This window comes from Colletotrichum paranaense (assembly GCF_030867605.1).
Source record: "Colletotrichum paranaense strain IMI 384185 chromosome Unknown Scaffold_1.1, whole genome shotgun sequence".
Classification (NCBI taxonomy): Eukaryota; Fungi; Ascomycota; class Sordariomycetes; order Glomerellales; family Glomerellaceae; genus Colletotrichum; species Colletotrichum paranaense.
Window position 1 is genome coordinate 3,829,943 of NW_026848959.1, and position 20,090 is coordinate 3,850,032.

Genomic DNA, 20,090 nt, shown 5'->3' on the forward strand with positions numbered 1-20,090 from the left:
TTGTCACCCAAAACGTTTGTAGCAAAATTACCTGTTTGAATAGCGATTCTTAGATGTTTGGTATTATGATACTAGACAATTATTATGCTGTACTATTACTTGATGCAACTCGCTCCCTCTTCCCTTTTTGCGCCTCTCGACGTTGTGATGCTACTCATGACAAGGAGGGGACAAAAATTAGTTGAGGTCCCTCCGGGGTATAATAACAATGCAGTGCCTGCTCCCAAATCCGTGTCCAGACTCCTTCTCCTTGTCTCTCCCTCTTTATACATATACACATACATATAAGTCACCACGTTTGCGTGTTCTGTCGATTGAAATGGGCATGCGCTTAGGCTCCTTTTACCCTCCTCCTTTTCGCTCCCTCTTTCTGACTTTATTTCCGGTCTCAGTGCTTGGAGGTGATGGTGCCCAGCTCCGTATCGTAGTTGCGGAAGCGCTGCTGGGCAAACTTGCCGTCCATGCCCAGCTTCTTCTCCGTGATCCACTCCCTCAACCAGATGAGGCCCTTTGCAATGAGATAAAAGACGATACCGGCCACCGCGATGCCGATAATGTACGCCGCCACCTTGCCGCTGCCGTTCTTGTCGATGTTGAGGAAGTCGTAGGTGTAGAAGCCCTGTGTGTAGTAGGTGACGTAGGCGAGCGCGAGGTACAAGGCGAGGACGATGATGAGCCAGAGCATGTGCACCCACTCGAGCTGGGCGGCGCTGGTGCGCGGGATGACGATCTCAAAGAGGGCAAAAGCCGAGTTGAGGCCGTGCTGGGAGATGTTGCTAAAGGCCTCGAATTGCTCGGTGTACCAAGGGGCCGAGTAGATGATGGCCCAGTAGACGATGGTCACGATGAAGGGGTAGGTGACGATGGTGCTATAGTAGAAGGCGTGCAGGGCCTGGAGGGGTCGCGGGAAGCGGTCGAGCAGCGGGGTCCCAGAGTGCGCGTAGGTGAAGGTGTGGATGGCCGAGATGAGGAAGTAAAACGCGAGTCCCCAGTAGGTCAGAACAGTCTACGGAGGGGGATCCCTCAAGTCAGTCTTGCGCCCTGTTCACCATGTTGGCACACAATGATATTCGAGGTTTACTTACGAAGTAGGAAAAGCTCTGGCCGACGACCTTGCACCCGCCATCTTCGGCGTGAGTACAGGTCCAACCGATGACGAAGAAGCGGACGACAAAGATGTACAGACTCTGCGAGAAAAAGACGTGTTAGTTCCCACAAGCAATTCAATGTTTGGTGGTGGTTAAAGGGGCATTTGCGCGCTGAGAGGATGGTGACGACAGTGCTAGACACCACAATGCACGAAGGGTCCTCAAGCGTGACAGAGAAGAGTAGGGGAAGCCAAGACTCACAATTAGCGCTCGACACGCGGCCAACAGATAGGGAGAAAGCAGCCATGAGGTCTCGAAGCGGTGAGAAGGATCCCAAAGATCCCTCCCGAAGCGGAATGCAGCGAACATCGTGATCTGCCGGGGGGTGATTGATGCCGGCTAGGATTGAGGGGGGGAAAGGGGGAGTGGTGAAGCCCTTTACCCTCTCAATTTTCCTTCACGATGATGAAGTTTTGGAGTTGAGCTAGAAGGACGGGGCAATTGCTCGAGGACCCAAGAGGATTTTGAACGTGGGCCTTGGCTTTCGGCGCGGGTCGTTGGTTCGCAGGGATGGTCTCCGCTCGGCGCTGGCTGAGAAATCGCAATTACTTTCTGCTGCTGGGGGAACCTGGACCTTGGTGGCAGGGCGCGCCGAGTCTCACGGGATGTCGCGTGCCGGATGTTGATGCGGGAGACCGTACGATTATTGATACAGAGTAATGATGGTTGATGATGTTCGCGACTGTGAACAGTTGGGTGCTATCTACTGTATCTTCTGTTATTGTTGTTGTTGTTATTTCTCTTCCTGTCGATGCCAGCTTGCGACCCCATTGAAGAATGAACTGATTCGACAACCATGGACTGTGCAGCAGTCGTAAGCAACGTCGCGAGGCCCAATGTGTAAGCTGGGCCGCGGAATGCGACCATAAAGGTCTACCAAGGCTGTACACAGGTACCGACGGCTCCACGATAGGTATGGCCGATGCCGACACCTCTTTTTTTGGTTCTTCTATCCGCTTTTGTGGCCGAGGAACCTGGTCACCAAAGAGGGTCTTGACCGTTGCTGCAGTTAGCCGGAGATGATGTGGGGGGTTCATGTACGATGTCAACGGGAGCATAAGGGGGGAAACCGTGGGTTTTCTTGAATTTCTCGAGTTCGGCCGAGAGCGTCAGAAAAGAAGATCCCGCCCGCGACATGTCCATCTCTTCTCACAAGCGTCTCCCTCCCCAAACTTGGGGTTCGACTGTAGCGAGTAAGACGGTCAGCCGAGAATAGCTGAACCGGATTTGCTGAGCAGACAGGTAAAGAATGCCACCGTGTGTTTTGGGCTATGTTGTGTGGCTGACGCCAAGTTAGCTGATCCAATATGATGGTGCTCGACTGAGAAGTGGCTCCTCGTCGTCAGCCATAATTGATGATAGCAGGAGCCTTCGATAGTGAGGATATATCCGAACGGGCGCAAACTCCTCCTCCCGCTAAATCAGTGAGAAGGTATCCTCGAATAATCAGCTGAGAGAGCCCATAGCCATTGTGGCTCGGCTGGCGCGACTGCTTTTGGTTTCTGGCCACCACGTATCCGTAGTCCATCACGCCGTTGCTGTATTGCCGTTCCCCTGACACAGGTGCATGCTGCGGGGTGAGGCTCCTGCAGAGAAGAAGTAGATGATTCTCAACTTTGGTAAGCAGATTGTAGATCGATCTCCAGATGAACCGACCGTCGATCGACAGGTGTCCCAGACTTCCAGGCCGAAGGTGGCACAAGGGGCACCGCACGAACGGCGGTATGACGGGATCGAAACCAGGACAGGCCTTGCAGCCGCGCTTGTCGTGCAAGATGCGCTGAATCGTGGATGCCCGTCATTTCCGCGCTTGCGTTGCGAAGGAGAAGCGCGATACAAATACGGCCGCCACTTTCCGACCCTTGAAGGAGCCACTGCGAAGCCAATATTTGTCCACGGTGAAATTTCACCGCGAGGGGTCGAAATGTAAAGGAGATCGATGGCCCAATCCCACAGGAGCCACAATGGCTATCGTGACGTGAGCGACCCCTTGGCGACGGTAATACGGGAAGAAACTTGTCAAAGTCCCACATGAGCCCCCGGGAAGGTTGTGGCTCATCACATCGTCATGCCCGTCATCTATCGAACTCTCCGTCGTCTGCCCTGTAGACCCTCAAGATGGCCACACGGTCGTATTCCCATGGCTAAGGTAGAGGTGGGTTGGCAATGTCCGCCAAAACCAATACTTCGCCAAACCGACTTGAACCGTTACCAATTGCAGTTGTATGAGCCACCGAGCGAGATGTGGTAATCTGGTTCGTCCCGTATCATTGGGTCAGGAGAAATCGTCAGCGGACCGTTTTGGGCTTTTATTGGAGTTGAGGAGGTCACAACGGGCCGCATGGCATCGGCCGTTGGGTTGTGTCTGTAAAATAACCGGCCCAAGACGCGCTGGAGTAGGATCGATAGTCAACATTAACATTGAGCGTCGCGCTTCTTTGGACCGAGGCTTTCGGCCTAGTAAACCCCCATGAACTGCCCAGCAAGCTCCGTCGTCATTCCATCAAAAGCGCGCTGGTTGCTCGCACAGACTAGCTCTATAGTCAGCGTCAGGGGCTTTTGGACCGAACCCGATGAGGCTCCTCGGTTCATCTCGTCTTTTCTTGGCTCTCGTCTCTTCTCGCCTTCCCCTGTTCCAGCCATGTCAAGGGTGTCGCAACTAATCTTGAACGGCGGTCAACAACTGGGGAAATTCAAGTTAAGGACCCAAATGAACGCTGCAAATCAGGTCAAATATTCCACTCGATCGATAAAGATGTTACCGGGAAGAGTCAAGGGCTATAAGCGGGCTCCATGGTCGGGAGACGAGGCCGATCGATCGGCTCAGTGAGCCTATGTCCACAGATGGAAATGAGGCCGGAGAGGCGAGCCGTTAACACAAACTCGTCTCGAGCAAAAGCCACGAGATGGTGGGTGTCAATTGTCGACACGGTCGGCGGTTTGAGACTCAGGTCTAGCTTCCGCCGCTTCAAACATCGAAGGCCGTGCGATCAAAGACCAACTAGGACATGATGCCCGCGACAGGCGTTAGAGGAATAAAGAGTGTGAGAGCAGAGTGTACCATAAGTATCTGGGGCATCGGCATTGCACACCCCGTTTTGCGAATCGTGCCCCCATTGACGGACATAACTAGACACCGAATTTGGAATGCTTCTCGGGTGTAGACCTGTGATATATCATGAGATGCGAATTAAGTGATTTTTGTCATTTACGCCGCGAATATGGTCAATCTCAACCTCCACACAACGGCACATCTCATGCCGATGTGAGCGGGCGCTCCTGGCGTCTATACCACAGTAGACTGTACTTGTCGAGCTGTGTTTGGTATTTGCCCGGCGGGTATGGCCTGGGCTGGGCCAAAAACAGGCGAAGCAAATAATCGCATCGCCAGGACTTCTTCAGGCCCTGTCGTCGTTGACAAAAGACCCAAGAGGCACCTTTGGATGGCAAGGTTGCAGTGCGAAGTGCCATAACCATTGAATGTGGGCCCTCAATGGCGCGTCAAATGGAACATGTAACGGCACTTGGGCAAAGTGGGAGGGCGGCCTTCGCAGGCTGTGCCTTCAAAGTGTACGGATACCCCTCTCCTATGAATCAATTTCATCGTGTGAATGCGAGTTATTGATTGGCGAGCCGGAGGATGACTTCTGGAATGGGCTGGATTACGGGTGACGACGACCAACTTCCCCAAAGCATCCGTATTCGGCCATGAAAGGAAGTTGTGTCAGCGGTTGAACAATACTGTGGTAAGACGACGTCCCAGACTGGCTGTCAAGAGCAGGGGGTTGGATCCCAATCGAGACTCGGTCCTGCATCGTGGAAATAGTCTCGTAGCCCTAGGACAAGGCACCTTGTCTCCCGTTGGTTGTCGGCAGAAAGGTGTGAGTTGGATTTGATTGATAGTATGGAAAAGCATCGTGTACTGTAGGTACTAAGTAGTTCGAGGTGCCAGTCAGCGCAGGCCGCAGGCCGCAGACAGCAGAAGTTTGGCTGGTACTTTCTGCCGTGTTTGGTGGCTGACGAAACATCTGCCCGTTTGCCTTGGCGTGCATATACTAGCCGCAATGACTGCGTCGGTGGATGGGGGCTGATTTGTTTCTTTCGGTGGGTTGAAAGCTGGGACGTCCCATCTTGTCAGCAGCCTGGAGGGGATGATTTGACTCTGATGCTGCAGAAGCAAGCAGAAGATGCTTTCGACGGGCATGTTATCGGCATCGGCTGCAGCATTAGCATCAGTGTGTCGAGTGCGTCCCGGACCTAGACCACACGTCAAGGTAGGGGGCGGAAAGGGAAGTGGGTGAAGACATCTGCTCGGTAGGAGGGCACCTATTAACACAATCAACGCGTAGGTGGACACCATCGAATAATGTCTAAGCGACGGAGTCAGTCACAGCTCTCGTAGTCAGGCAACCCAGTCAGTAAGTCCAGTGGTGCCAAGCAAGATGGACCTGCTCTCTGCACAAGGAAGAAGAGCAAATAGACTGCGCTTCCCTTTTCATCATCGAGGGCCACACCTAGGGTTTTCAGTATCATGCAGATGCGCATCACCATCCGTACAGAGTATCCGTAGTTAAATTGGAGTTTGGAGGGCCAGAGGTCGAGAGCCGGAGACCGCTTTTCGCCGGACGAGAGGGGTGGCAGTTGGAAGTATTGGAGGATTGAGGGGTGGAGAGAGAGAAAGGTTAGGTGCTGCGTAGGTTGAAGACAGGGTCCGGGGTGATTGGGGGCTGTTCTGTCCCCTGAGCCCGTGCGGGCAGCGCAAAGACGATTTCGAATTCAAGCAGCGAGCTCTGGGGGGAGAAAGTGGTGCTGATTCTGGGCCTGGATCTAGGGCGAGGTCTTGGTGAGTACTTTGTACTGATCATGGTGCATTTGAGATGGTGAGGTGGTGAGGATGGTGAAATCTTCCATGGCGAGGTTGGGGCTGATGTGTGTTCCGTAAGGTAGGCACGTAGTAAGTAAGGTAAGAAGGTAAGGTACGGAGTACTAGGTAGTCCACGGGTTCGTACTCCGTAGGGGACCCTGCAAGTGAGTCCCTGTCTTGGGAGGAGCGTCGGGTGGTTCTGGGCCCTTTCCCTTTTGCAGCTCGCCATGTTCTTCCCCGTTTTGCTCAGGGGTTCGAGGAAAGAAGCAGCGCTAAGGCAGAAAAGAGCAAGGGCGGCAGGGGTCCATGGGAAACGATTCAACTCACAAGGGGGAGGAAGGAGGGACGGGCGGGTGGTGCTGGGTCCTTCCTTTCTTCCTTCTGCTGGGGCCAACATGAGGCGTCCCTTTTTTCCCTTCTTTTTTCTCTCTTAATGACCTGGAGCAATGTGATGGCTGCGGAGAGGAGGGGGGGGGGGGCCGCAAAGCAATAGAGCGATTCAATTGATTGCCTGGAATGACTAAGTAATACAATGAATCTCGGAAGAGGCGATGAAGAATCGAACGAGGGCCTCCAGCTAGGTACTCGAAGACCTTTTCGGGGAGTGCCTAAGCACCTAAGGTAAGTAGGTAATGGAAGAGATTTCATCAAAGGAGAAGGAAGCAAGAGTGGCATTCCATAGGAACCAAAGCCGAGTGTCATAACTGCAAGGGCGAAGAAACACCGCCGCTTGTAGACACGAGACTCGAACGAGAGAGGTAAAGGGAGAGAGTGTATACGAATATACATGTGAGAGTACTTTACCTTGGGGCAAGGAACAGTTTTGGATCGAAGTATCTTCTCTTGGAGCTCTGCCCCCATGGTTCAGGTACTCCGTAATGGTCCCATGGCAGCGGCGGTCGCAGGTGTCAGTTGAGCCTGCCCGATTCCACGTCCTTGTCAATGTCAAGTGACTGCCACTGGGCGTCAAGGTCAGTGTGTCAGTGCTGTTCAACCAACAGCAGCAGTATCTGCTTTCTTTTCTCACTCAATCCTGGAGCCCTGCCAGAAACAACACGTATGTACATACTGCGGTAGACAGACGCACTCGCACTCGCCCCAAGCTGCATTTTGTTTCTGGGCGAGGTACATAGCCTTACGGTCGGGATTCCGAAGTATTTTTTCCTACCTTGCTCCGTACTGTATGGTACGAATACCTTACAGGCATCCCCACGGAGCATGTATCTGGAATACAATCTCGACTAGGGAGGTACAGCCAGGAGGCTACCTTACTTGGAGATACTTGCTTTACCTAAGATGATAGACCTCGGGCTCAACCCTTTCCCTCAGTACCCAAAAAGGCACTGGCACCATTTTGCATCTGCACCTCACGCTGCGCGCCGCGTACCTTACCTTGCTTGCACCACTCACTCACTTATGGCCATGGATCGCAAAGTAGCAGCAAATGTACCTCAGGTACGAAGTAAGAGGTATCTACTGTGTGTAAAGTGGTGGTGAAAAAAAGGAGCAGGGCGACCACCACCCACCTTGCCCACCTGCTTGGTCTTGCCTTTCCTTGCGTTAGCGTAGTCGCCGGCATTCGAGCCACTCATCCCTCCACCTTCGTTCAATCAATTCAATTTAGTGGAGGGTGGGTGGATGGATGTACGTCTGTCCAGGTCCGGGTCCAGGTCCAGGTTCGTGCCCAGGGCACCCCCATCTCATCCCATCCCATCCCACACCATCCCATCTCATGGTCCATCGCCGCGCAAGTCACTCCCTCTCACACACACACACACACACACCACACACCACGCTCTCTCACTCGCGAACTGCATTTCCGGGCTTTCTTTACCATCCCAGCGAGAGGCGCCTTACGTACCTTGCTACCAACAGAGCTTCTTTGCCCTTTTCCCTCCTCTCGACTTGTCGCTCCATCTTGTCACTCTTTTCCAAGGCCACGAGGTAGAATTGAGATCCAACTCTCTATCTGTCTGTACCACTCACTACCTACCTACCTTGCTCCGTACACTTTGGCCCGCCTCAACTGTCCAGTCCCTCCTCTTCAGACTTCAAACTCAACCCTCGCCTCGTCCATCTCCGCCCTGGAATGCTATCCTCTGCCCCTCTCGCCATTCTTGTACGGATACACGACTGAGCGTACGACGGGAGCCTTGACTCTTGAGCCTTCTTCCCGGTCCCGATCCCGCCGTCATCGCTTGGCCTTCCCGGTTCTTCTTTTTCGCTTCTCATTGTCCTGAGCCTAACCCTTTTACTCATAATCCTAATATTATCCCACTTCACACTATAATCTATACCTTACCCTGTCTGGCCTTACCTTGCCTCCGACATCCCTCCTTGCTCGCCCGCTCGCCCTTTTTCACCATTGCGACAACCCCGGATCTATTCTTGCTCGCTCCTCTCTTTCTCAACCCCCCTCTCTCACCTTCCAGGGGCTGTCCTGCCTGTCATGTCAATCCGCGACTGCTGAACACGTCCTTTTTCTCCCCTTCGACGCGGCTGCTTGTTGCAACATCTCGACTCTTTGCCAATCTCATCCAACCAGAGCCAGCCATTCGCACACCCAACACCCCGTACAACAAGCACCACCACCACCACCAACACTTGTGAGACCAGCAGTGACAGTTGTGATCTCCCATACAGCGCCCGTGTCGCACAACGTCGTACGTTATTATCTCCGACTCTGCTATTCGACCTTCCGCATCGCACGACTCCGACCGAACCACCAGACCCGTACTGTCGAGCGGCTGTGGCAGTTGTCGCACGCCAACGGTCTCTGCCGCTCGTCTATAGCCTCGCCAGACATAGCTTCTTCTGTACGCCATGGCTACATCAACGGGCTTCCCACGCATGTCCTTCGGGGCCAACAACAACCTCGACTTGAGCTTGGACCTGCCAATCGTTCTCTTCCCCCCGTCAGACGACCTGCCTTCTCCCATTTATGAGAGTGACGATGAGGATGCTCAGCGAACACCGACCACGGCTACCGTGCCCCAGATCCCAGACTGCAGCACACGCCGAACAAATAACGAGTCACCGACACTGGGTAGCCCCAAGGTCCCTCGCCATCCCATCCCCTCAATGCAGGCCGCTTTCGCCGAGTCATTTCTCGAAGTCGCCGATGGCAATCCTACTCAGAAACCGAAACTCAAAACTGCTGATGCAAAGATTCGTCGCGAGGAGCTCATTAGCCAGGAACGCGAAGATGACCTACCCGATATGCTCTGGCGATTTCGCCCCGGCCAGCAGCAGCACGAGCTCCAGAAGCTCATGGCGCAGATATCATTTGGCGTTTACTTGCTACTTCACGGCATGGCCAACAGCGCCGCCCAGGTCGTCAGTATCCTGCAGGGTCACATCGACGAGGTGGACGAGTTTCTCGAGGTGGTCATGGAGGACTTTGAGCAGGCGACCAACGATTTGAAGGAGAGGATTGACTACCTTCGCTTGCCCATGGAGAACCTCGAAGTCTTTGAGAAACTGCTAGAGGACCGCAATTTCCGCCTCGAGATCGTTCAGGGCAACGAAAAGATTGAGCATATCGTAGCTCGCACCAACATCCAGCTTGAACAGTACGACAAAGATGTGCAGCATGGCCTCGCCGCAACAAAGGAGTTTGCTGTTTATCTGGCTCACCAGAATGCAGGCAGTTGGCGTCAAGATCGTCCAGACGTGGTTGACATCTATGCCGCAATGAAGGGCAATACTGAGGGGTGGTATAACGCATTTGTAGAGTTGCAAGCTCAAGGCAAGGAGTTGAATACCTTGGTCGTTAAGCTGGGGAAGATGGTGGCTGAAATGAGCAAGAAGGCCGGCGAAGTGAGTCGAAGAACTTGGGTAAGTCGGGCCAATCGCCCTGTGGTCTACCCAAAACTAACCGCTCTGTAGGCCAGCATTCCGCCGTTCAGCTTACCGCTACAAGGCGCCCGAGTCGACGACGCGCCGTCAAATTCACCGCCAGTTTCACCTCCCAGAGACCCGAGGCGCTCTACGCTGCGCGCGAATAGTGTGAGCGGCTCTGTCTCTACTGGGGGGAGGTCAAGTTCCAATTTGGCCTACTTTGACATCCCAATGCAGATACCATCGCCAGTAGCTTCCCCTGATCAGCGATCGGTCAAAACCCATAGAACATCGCACTCAAACAACACCATGCAATCTTTCCACACCTCTCACTCTCACAACACAATTCATTCACAAACGACCACTAAATCTCATAAAACCACACACTCTCACAACACCAACCACTCCCACGAGACGGCTCGCACAAGCCATACTACTCGCACCAACCAGAGCTCGCAGCCTATCGCCCCCAAGCTCACTCTGGAGACTCCCGACGGCCCAATAACTGAGCCAGTCAGCGCTGAGGAGGAGGTGGAGGTGACACTGGACGACGGACCGCTATACATACTCCAACCAAGGACCTACACCCCACAGCCACCAGAGGAACGCATGCCTTCACCCGCCCCGACCGAATCATCAAGCAAATACCAGCCCCAGCGCGAGGCGCCTCTCCCAACGAAGAAGACATCGCTTCGCCAGAGAGTTTCTTTGAAGACGACCCCTCCAGAGTCAATCCAAATTCCACCCCCGTCATCAGACCTTCATCACACTGCGCGAGAGTCTCCTCGGGAGCGTCAGGCTCCAGATTCCGCCTACGGTTCTGACTATGACCAGCGGCAGCGTTATCATGCAGCGAACGAGCTCTCTCCACCTGTACAGCAGCCGCCGGTGCTACCGTCTCCGAGGTCGGAACACCAATATTACCGCCCGGTGCAAGCGAGTCCACACTCTCCACTACAGCAAAGGCCGCTCACTGCTGGTGCGCAGCCTAGATCTCCTTATGGTCACCAGTCTGGGTACTATCCCACTCATCAGAGGAACGCACCATCCCGTCTAGGAGGCGCAAGCATGTTGAGCAACGTCACGACCATGACATACGACTCGCAGATGACAGCGAGCGGAGAAAAGCGACTGAAGAAGAAACGCAGCGCTTTTGGCTGGCTGAAGAAGGCATTCTCGCTTGACGAAGAGGAACAACGAGCATACGAAGCACGAAGGCAGCAGCAAACGCCCAATATGTATTACGACGGCAGAAGCCCCAAGTTCTTAGACGGCAAAAGGGTGGCGCCGCCACGGACGGCAGACAGCGTCTATCGCCAAGGAGGCAGCGTCTATCGACAACAATAAGTCGGCCGTGTCACAGCAGGTTGTCATGGGCCGTAACCCCCACATGTGGCTCGTCGTCTGTAAAAATGGGAATCATGCCGAGTATGGACCACTCTTCGAATTCGCCATTTTGCGACTTGCGCCCGGTATTGGACAGAAGAAGTGCGATATTGATACCCCTCAGGCGATCATTTCTTGATATTACATCACTGTAATCATGCCACTCAACAAAAACCGTTGAACATGCTTCGCGATGTACATTTTGGCTTACGGGGTTTCCGCGAGCACATAACCATCTACTCGTTATTTTATGTTATTTGGAACAGATACTCGCAAGCTTGCGAAGGAAGAAAATCAGCATTAGTGCCCTGCCAGGCGTCAAGGCGTTTTAGTCATTAATGTAGCGACTTGCCGTTTTTTTTTTTTGGTGCATTTACAAGCCAATCTTATACATATACACCCGATGGAGGGCAGTAATATATGATTCTACGAGGATCCAAGACGAAATAGCGGGCCAAACCTCAACCCAACTCTAAATGAAAGCATCACCCCGCAATGTAGTGAACATATGTCATGCCTACGATTGCTGCGGTCTACGCCCTTGTGTACGCCCTACGCTGTAAGGCTAATATCCCTGTACGATTGGCCAAGGGCTTTATAGGTCGGTTTGCCGTATAGAGAGCTCTGATCAATCCGCAGATCCTAGACTGCTCGTTTTCGTTAACTCTGTACGCCGGTTTTCTGTACAGCCAAGACCAGTCAGTATCCGCTTCATAATTTGTATCGAATAATATAAGAAGCCACCGCGAGGTCCTGTCAGACTTGAGGGGATGCTAACTCTGATTTTTTATATGTCTCTTGAATTACTATTTCACCTTTCCACAATATTCATCACCCTCTTCCCCGCTTTATACCTCTACAAGCAACGGAGAAGAGGAAGAGTTCAGCAGATCTCCCACCCGCCATGACAACCTCAGCGCACAGGACGTGGTTCATCACGGGCTGCACGAGCGGTTTCGGCGAGGCCCTCGTGCGGAAGCTGCTGGCGGAGGGGGATAATGTCATTGCCACGGGGCGTGGCGGGGCGGAGGCCAGGCTTGCGCACCTGCGAGACTCGACGACAGCGGCGCGGTTTCGGATCATCGAGCTTGACGTCGGAGCGGCGTCTGAGGCGGAGGTACGGACCCAGGTGGCTGAGGCGTGGGGGTACTTTGAGGGCGGGGTTGATGTTGTTGTGAATAATGCTGGGTATATCGTATCTGGACTTGTCGAGGAGTTGACGTGAGTTCTCTTTGGGACCTCCCTTTTCCATGTCCCCTTTTTGTGTCCTCTTTCCCCGCGTCCCCCCCCCCCCCTTTTTTCCCCTCCGGAGTATCTACTGACATGGACGAAACAAGAAAAGACAGGAGGAGATGGAAGCGAGCTTCAAGACGAACTTTCACGGTCCGCTGAACATTACGCGCGCGTTTCTGCCGATGATGAGGGAGAGGGGGACGGGAACGCTGGTGTATATCAGTTCGCAGGCGGCGTGGCATGTTGAAGTCGGTGCTGGGGCGTATAGTGCGAGTAAATTCGCGCTCGAGGGTTTGTGTTTTGTGTTTCTTTTTGCCAACTCCATCACTTACACCTTGTACACCTTGAACATCAGTCTTGTTTTCTTGAGCTTGGTAGCTTCTACGGTCTCCTCTCATCCACCCCCATCCCTGAACAAGAAAGAAGAAGAGGAAGAGAAAGGCTGACCCTGCAACTTTGAACCCTCCCAAAGGCGCCGTCGAGACACTCTCCAAAGAACTATCCGTCCTCGCTCCAAACATAAAGGTCATCATCATCGAGCCGGGCTTCTTCCGCACCAAAGTCTTTAACAAGATATCCAACGTTCCAGCCCGTATTCCCGAGTTTGCAGAGTTCAACGCCGCGATCAGGGCGGGCGCCGAGGCGCTTCCGGGGACGGAGCTGGGGGACCCTGAGAAGGCTGTAGCGAGGATCGCGGAGCTGGTTCGGGGCGACGGGATGGCGAAGGACGGGGGCGGAGACGGGGACGGTGGTGGTGGTAGGGAGGTGCCGTTAAGGGTCGCACTGGGGAGCGATGGGTGGGAGAGGATTCGGGCTAAATGTGTGGGTGTTTTGGAGGGGTTGAGGGCTTGGGAGGATGTTGCGAGGAGTACGGATCTGTGAATGTTTCACTAGCAGTCTCCCTTTAGAAAGAGTTTGGAAAACACAAGAAAAGTAAGGAGATGACCAAGATTCAGCCTGCAGGCTTCTATTCCTCTTGTCTATTCAAGCCCCGGGAAAATACAGTTGTCACTCCCCGACGCCGTAGCTCTTTACTCTACTAAAGAAGAAGGGCTTATCGTTCTTCAACGCAAACTCGCCCAGGTCGTCCGTCAGCTTGTTGTAGCTGTAGAAGCCCTTCCACACGAGCTTGGTGTTGCGCGCGCCACCCTTGCCGGCGTTGCGCATCTCTAGATACATCCTGTACGTGTACTTCGCCCCGACCCCCTCCGTCTCGACGGCCACGTCGCCCTCGACCTCCCCGAGCGGCCTGTCCGGGTGATCGAGCGCCGAGGATAGCCGCCACCGCCCGCGAAGGCCGTGCTGCATGACGACGGACGGCAGGTGCGCCGTGCCGCCGCCGCTACTGCGCCGATGGAGCTCAAGCAGGTCCTTTGTCATGTAGTGCACGACGTGGGCGGGTTCGTCGGTGGTGAGCAGGCTGATGGCGGTGCCGTCGCGGAAGAAGCGGAGGTAGCGGTAGTAGGTCACGATGTGGACGGGGCTGTTCCAGGTGATTTGGTTGGCGTTGGCCTGGCCCGGTCGGATGTAGTTCACGGTGCTGATGTAGCACCCGTTGAAGCGGATCCGCGGCCTGTGCCGGAACATTTTCCGCCAGGACGAGTCGTAGAGTTCCGGGAGGAGGGTGAGGGTTGTAGTCTCGCCCTCTTCCCTGCGGCGCCGCGCGAGCTCCTCCATGGTCACGTAGTCAAGGTCGCCGCTGTTGTCTTCCTCTTCCTCCAGCGGTTCCCAAGAGACGCCGCGTTGCCAGTGGTAGTGCATGCCCGCGAAGCCGAATTCCGGGCCGAGAGCGACGCGGCGCCAGATCTGCTGCTCCGTGGCGACGACGTAGGCGAAGCGTTTGCATATGAGGGACAGCCGCACAAAGTCGCCGACGTCGAGGACGGCCACGTCTTTGAAGATGTGGACGAGGATCTCTTCAGGCATGGCGGCAATGGGGCAGGGCGGCGCCGGGTCGCCTTCTACCGGCGGGGGCGCTGCTGCTACGGCGAGGCCTGAGAAGCCGGCAATCAGCTCGCTCATTGTCTGCGTCTCTACGGGCTTGTTTGCTGCGCTTGTGGCGGCGGTCGCAGGACCTGATGCTGAGGGCTGTGGCGCTTTCGCGGCACCGGCGGGGAAGTGCTTTTTCCGGTATGCCAGGTCGACTCTATTATCCATCTGCAGTGAAAGCTTCAGTATGATGACGGTGGAAGAGGTGTATTAGCAAAGCACTGGCTGCTCACCCTGAATGCTTTCCGGTACAATTTGAGACTGTCCCCTAAGCTACCGATTGCCTCCTTTTCGACAGCTTCTTCAAAGTGATCCAGAGCGGATACCAGTTCTCTGGCCTTATTGGGATCAGACTGACCATCCAGTGTCGGACCGGACGCGGGCGGTGCTGGTTCATCGAAAACGAGAGATTGTGCGTATTCCTCATCCTCTTCTATTTGAGACCTCTTGGCAACTATGCTTTTGGGAATCTCTGCAGGTACCGAATGCTTGGATGACGAGGATGACTCCTTTTTCGAGTGAGGCGCCCGGGCTTCTGGGTCTACCTTTTTGTGCTTCAGCTCAGTCTGCCATTGTTGCCGGAAAGACTCCAGCTCAGAATCGAGCTGTGGAGGTTGGTCTGCCATGACTGATAGCTATGATGCTCAAAAGTTATGAGCCGATGAAGCTGGGGAAGTGCTATGACAGTGACATTGATTATTTCTTTAAAAGTCGAGCTGGGTGATGGCGTTGTTTGGCGGGTTTGAAATTCTGTATATCTTCAAGAACCGAAGCTGCGACATGAGATGTAGTTAAAGTCGACCACTCATCATCGACAATGATGCTGTAAGCAGGCACGGAAAGCACGCCGAACTGGAGTCAGACGGCGTGTGAGGTGCCACATGAGGTCCACCGTGCCTGGTGCTTATCGGTGACATTTTGTGGCGCACCGATGTATCCACCAGAGTTCCAACCAATTGGGTCAGAGAGTCGGTCCGTGACATCACCTTAAACGGTTTGGGCTCGGCTCGGCCAGCAAGGTGCCCCGGCGCCACCCATTTCATTATCTCCGGCAAATTTTTGGGGGAAGAAATGGAAGGGACCAGAGTCGGAGCGCGCACCCGATTTCGCAGTCATGACGAGGCGACTCTCCCGGTCTAGCGAACGGGGTAAGGCTAATTAATTCTCACCCTGCCTCTTCTTCCCACATCGTGAAAGCTGGTACCTTTTCCTCACCCCCTCATCCGTCAAATCGCCCGTCATTTTCCACTTTGGCCAACCTCTTACCGCACCACATTTCTGCCGAACGGATGACCGCAGCATCTCTCCCAAGCTCCGACTTCCCCGACGATGCAAGCTGGTCCGCAATGACTACCATCCACCAGGCCACCCGAGGCCAGGACCACGACAGATTTGATCCCGATGACTCTTTCCCAATGGCGCGAATAGCTCAGCCCCCGACCAACGGCAGCGGAGGAAGCGACGATGATATTACAGCGCCGCAAAAGATGATCTCGGCCATGTCGGGTAGTCTTTTGACATCGCTTCTCGGTAAGCTAGCTAAAGCGCGAAACTGGATTTGAGCTTCCATACGCTGACACGCATCTGCAGTGACGCCCCTCGACGTTGTCCGAATCCGATGGCAGTCGCAAAATGTCACCCCGCCGACGGTAGACTTTTCACGGCTGGCTATGACCACCGACACCCTCAAGACTTTCAACACATCGAACCTCGGAGTCACAGCTTGCTGCCGTGAGGTATTCTTCATGAACAACAACTCCGAACTATGTCTCGCGATGCCGAGAGCGGCAGAAGGCGCGGGAGCTTCTGCTGCTGCTGCATGCTCTGTCGAGGAGGTTGAGCGCAAGACAATCAGCTCTACCATGGACGGTCTGAAGAAGATTGCGCGAAATGAAGGATTCACCAGCCTATGGAGGGGTTTGTCTCCCACATTGCTAATGACGATCCCGGGCAACATCATCTACTTTACTGGCTACGACTGGATGAGATACAATAGAAAGAGCCCAATCGCGCAAAGGCTCAACGACGATACCGCTCCGTTGGTTGCCGGTTCCGCAGCTCGCGTTCTGGCCGCAGCTGCCGTCAGCCCGATCGAGCTCTTCCGTACAAGAATGCAAGCCTCGACAGGCAACTCTACGACCGGCCATCTCGCAAACACGTTCCGCGACATCAAGGATATGGTCCACAGCAGCGGATATACTTCGCTATGGAGGGGCCTGACCTTGACACTGTGGAGGGATGTGCCCTTCTCAGGTCTGTACTGGTGGGGATACGAGACGATCCGGGGTAGATTGACAGATTTCCGAGAGACCCGCCGCGGCCGGACTTTGGATACTAGAGGATCACGAACTCAGTCGCGGCGCAGGTCTCAGAGCCACGAAAACCACACGGAAACCATGACGGACAGCTTCATTGCTGGTGCCGTCTCGGGCGGGTTCGCATCGATAGTCACCATGCCGTTCGACGTGGGCAAGACAAGGACGCAAGTGTATCGCGAAGCGCCCCGTCAAGCGGGCGAAGCCAACGCGGCCAAGGCCGCTGCGGCTGAACAGGGCTCCATGGTGCGTTTGCTCTGGCATATCTTCACGACGGAGGGCATCGGCGGTCTGTGGAAAGGATGGATCCCCAGAACTCTCAAGGTGGCTCCGGCGTGCGCCATCATGATCAGCAGTTACGAAGTCGGAAAGCGGGTATTCAGGGGCGTCAACGAGAAGTCTAGGAGGGACGCAGACTAATATTGGAGCATCATCACTACTCATTCCATTCCTAGCATTATTGGGCGTTCAGCGGGCTGCTATCTATTGACGACGGGAAGGAAAAGAACCCAGGCCTGGAGTTTGCATGCCGAGCGGCATACGTCGCGGTTGGTTTAGACATTGGGGAAAGCAAAAAATCGTGTAATTCTAGTTGAAGTGTAATGATACCTCGTCCACAAAGTGGTTTTACTTCATGTCATACTTCAGTCATGGCTGATCCCAGCCTTGTGTGGAAGGTATGCATTGCCCAATAATGGACCAGTATTAACCCTGAGGTGAGATAAGGTAAGGTAAGGTACTTAAGGTACCTAAGCCAGACAGATATCTTGATGAAGTCACCACTTCGTACCAAATAGCCGACGGGAGCTCTCAGGGGCGATTGGAACCGCTAAGCAGCCGGGGCCGCTGCAGGGCTGCAGCTCCCAGGCAGCTCCCCGCCCCCTACCAGCCACTAAAAGGCTTCAGGACGCGCCAGAACAGCGGGTCAATCAACTCGCGTTAATGACTTTTTCCAGTTGGTAGCGCGTCACCACGCGACGTTCCGCAAACTGAGTGTTCGAGCTTTAAGGCCAATGGAGGGCTAAGGGAAATCTCATTCTTGACTACACTCCATACTCCGTCTCTCTTCTTCCCCCACTCCAAACCTCTTTCTTAGCCCATTGTATTACATCTTTTTAACGTGAACAAGACCGACCCAAATCTGAATTCTGTACCAGCTCAATGACGAATTGAGAATTCTTGTCAGGTCCAACTCTCCATTACAATTAGTCCTCTACGCCTCTCCAGGTTAGCAACCTACGCCGTCCTACGTCCGCGGCCAGGTCAACGGCCTGCCAACGTCATCGTCTCCCTCTCGTATAGCCTTCCCTCTCCACACGTCAACATGTCCACACTCAAGCGTAAGGCCGGCACGCTGTCCGCCTCCGACAGCAAGAAGCCCAAGCAAGATGGGAGCATCATGTCCTTCTTTGGGGCCCCGAAGCCGGCGGCCGGCAACAAGGGGGCCGGTGCTGCGGCCGCTCCCGAGGCGCCTGCGGTCAAGTTTGACAAGGCCAAGTGGGTTGCCGGACTGACGGCCGAGCAGAAGGAGCTGCTGCAGCTCGAAATCAGCTCGCTGCACGAGAGCTGGCTCGCCCTTCTCAAGGACGAGGTCACCAGCAAGGAGTTTCTGGACCTCAAGCGCTTCCTCAACAGGGAGTCGGATGCCGGGAAGAAGTGGTTCCCCCCAAAGGAGGACGTGTACTCTTGGTATGTCCCAAATCTGATCCAAGCATCGTGAACCCTCAGCAACAGTCATCCTTTTCTAACCGTAAGCTTCTACCAGGTCCCGTCACACCCCTTTCAACACAGTCAAGGTCGTTATCCTCGGCCAAGACCCCTACCACAACGTAAACCAGGCCCACGGCCTCGCCTTCTCCGTCCGCCCGCCCACTCCGGCCCCGCCATCACTCAAGAACATGTACATCGCCCTGAAGAAGGACTACCCTTCCTTCTCCCCGCCCCCCAACAAGGGCGGCCTCCTGACCCCTTGGGCCGACCGCGGCGTCCTCCTCCTCAACACGTGCCTGACGGTGCGGGCCCACGAGGCGAACTCCCACGCCAACCGCGGCTGGGAGCGCTTCACGCAAAAGGTCATCGACCTCGTCGCCGCCAAGCGCTCGCGCGGCGTCGTCTTCATGGCGTGGGGCACACCCGCGGGCAAGCGTGTCGTCAAGGTCGACGCCAAGAAGCATCTTGTCCTCAAGAGCGTGCACCCGAGCCCGCTCAGCGCGTCGAGGGGGTTTTTCGACTGCGGGCACTTTAAAAAGGCAAACGAGTGGCTCGTTACCCGGTACGGCGCTGGCGCCGAGATTGATTGGGACCTGAGCGGGACGACGAAGAAGGTCGAGGCCAAGGTTGTTGCCCCGCCGGAGACCAAAGTCACCAAGACGATCGACGTTGACGAGGACGAAGAGGCCGAGATGGCCATGGCTGCGGCTGCGGCTGAGGCTGAGAAGGAGAATGAGAAGGCCAAGGATTCGCCCAAGGATGATACCGAAGAAGAGGAGTAATGTTAAGAAATTACGATGAAAAAGAAACGGCACGGGGATGACGGGCTACGTTACGGGCAAGGCGGGCGTTTGGTAAATTCGCGGTTTGGGATGAAAACAAGAAAAGCGCCGCTTGCCTTTCGAGCCTATCTTCTAGGAAAAGGGTTTGAACGATTTGACGACACTTTGTACACCAGGGTACTAGATGATACAGCCTGATACAGGTACATGAAAGACCCACACTTTAGATACGAACATGCTGGGTCAGATGATGGAATTAGCTACTCGGGATTTCTTACTGCAACAGATATTAATGCAGACGATGGAAAATATTTGAGCCCCTTCTCAAGCGCGCATGCGGTTCTTTTAGAGCTGTGAGAACATGAGTGGTCCCTTGGAAAGGCATCCGTTGAAACCAATCGGAATCTCGGAGGCTCTCATGCTGCCGACGAGCTTTCGCCAGAATCCATGTGATTACTGGCACCACGTGCTGACTTGGGTCTCTTGGAATTGAAGGCTTTCGTAGCCCGAAGCTCGAGCATGGAAGTAATGTGGACTTGGCTCCCGTTCCAGTCCAACGCGGAACACGATAAATGTACGACTGGCATTAAGCTATCTAGGTTCGTTTGGCCTGACGCCTCGAAGCTGTACAAGAAATTAAGAGAACGTGTTTCCGTACGGAAACATGAAAACTTGTCAGGAAAACATGTAGTCAAGCACAAAAGTACACAACGAAACACAGAGAAAGTATGAAAACATGCTAGAAATCATGAGAATACCCTAGAGAAGATTTTCATACTCAAGAAAGAAGTAAAGAAAACGAGTTTCGGTACGAAAACATGAC

General features: G+C 54.3%; 7 protein-coding genes across 7 annotated transcripts; 4 read left to right on the forward strand and 3 right to left on the reverse strand.

Annotated features, from left to right (window-relative positions):
• Window positions 1–388: 388 nt before the first annotated feature.
• Window positions 389–1,457, reverse strand: CPAR01_01341 (uncharacterized protein; the record flags this gene model as incomplete). Its single annotated transcript, XM_060485630.1, has 3 exons — window positions 389–1,006; window positions 1,086–1,187; window positions 1,350–1,457. The coding sequence occupies 3 exons, from the start codon at window positions 1,455–1,457 to the stop codon at window positions 389–391; spliced, it is 828 nt and encodes a 275-aa protein (XP_060356487.1).
• Window positions 1,458–5,100: 3,643 nt separating this feature from the next.
• Window positions 5,101–5,352, reverse strand: CPAR01_01342 (uncharacterized protein; the record flags this gene model as incomplete). Its single annotated transcript, XM_060485631.1, has 1 exon — window positions 5,101–5,352. The coding sequence occupies one exon, from the start codon at window positions 5,350–5,352 to the stop codon at window positions 5,101–5,103; it is 252 nt and encodes an 83-aa protein (XP_060356488.1).
• A 3,483-nt stretch (window positions 5,353–8,835) lies between these two features.
• Window positions 8,836–11,199, forward strand: CPAR01_01343 (uncharacterized protein; the record flags this gene model as incomplete). Its single annotated transcript, XM_060485632.1, has 2 exons — window positions 8,836–9,849; window positions 9,901–11,199. 2 exons carry the CDS (start codon window positions 8,836–8,838, stop codon window positions 11,197–11,199), a joined length of 2,313 nt encoding a protein of 770 aa, XP_060356489.1.
• Window positions 11,200–12,142: 943 nt separating this feature from the next.
• CPAR01_01344 (uncharacterized protein) lies at window positions 12,143–13,353 on the forward strand (the record flags this gene model as incomplete). The annotated part of the gene is made up of 3 exons (XM_060485633.1): window positions 12,143–12,459; window positions 12,581–12,845; window positions 12,895–13,353. The coding sequence occupies 3 exons, from the start codon at window positions 12,143–12,145 to the stop codon at window positions 13,351–13,353; spliced, it is 1,041 nt and encodes a 346-aa protein (XP_060356490.1).
• A 126-nt stretch (window positions 13,354–13,479) lies between these two features.
• Window positions 13,480–15,086, reverse strand: CPAR01_01345 (F-box domain-containing protein; the record flags this gene model as incomplete). The annotated part of the gene is made up of 2 exons (XM_060485634.1): window positions 13,480–14,628; window positions 14,694–15,086. The coding sequence occupies 2 exons, from the start codon at window positions 15,084–15,086 to the stop codon at window positions 13,480–13,482; spliced, it is 1,542 nt and encodes a 513-aa protein (XP_060356491.1).
• Window positions 15,087–15,806: 720 nt separating this feature from the next.
• CPAR01_01346 (uncharacterized protein) lies at window positions 15,807–17,195 on the forward strand (the record flags this gene model as incomplete). The annotated part of the gene is made up of 2 exons (XM_060485635.1): window positions 15,807–15,990; window positions 16,051–17,195. 2 exons carry the CDS (start codon window positions 15,807–15,809, stop codon window positions 17,193–17,195), a joined length of 1,329 nt encoding a protein of 442 aa, XP_060356492.1.
• Window positions 17,196–18,099: 904 nt separating this feature from the next.
• Window positions 18,100–19,267, forward strand: CPAR01_01347 (uracil-DNA glycosylase; the record flags this gene model as incomplete). The annotated part of the gene is made up of 2 exons (XM_060485636.1): window positions 18,100–18,464; window positions 18,541–19,267. 2 exons carry the CDS (start codon window positions 18,100–18,102, stop codon window positions 19,265–19,267), a joined length of 1,092 nt encoding a protein of 363 aa, XP_060356493.1.
• Between the last annotated feature and the right edge of the window lie 823 nt (window positions 19,268–20,090).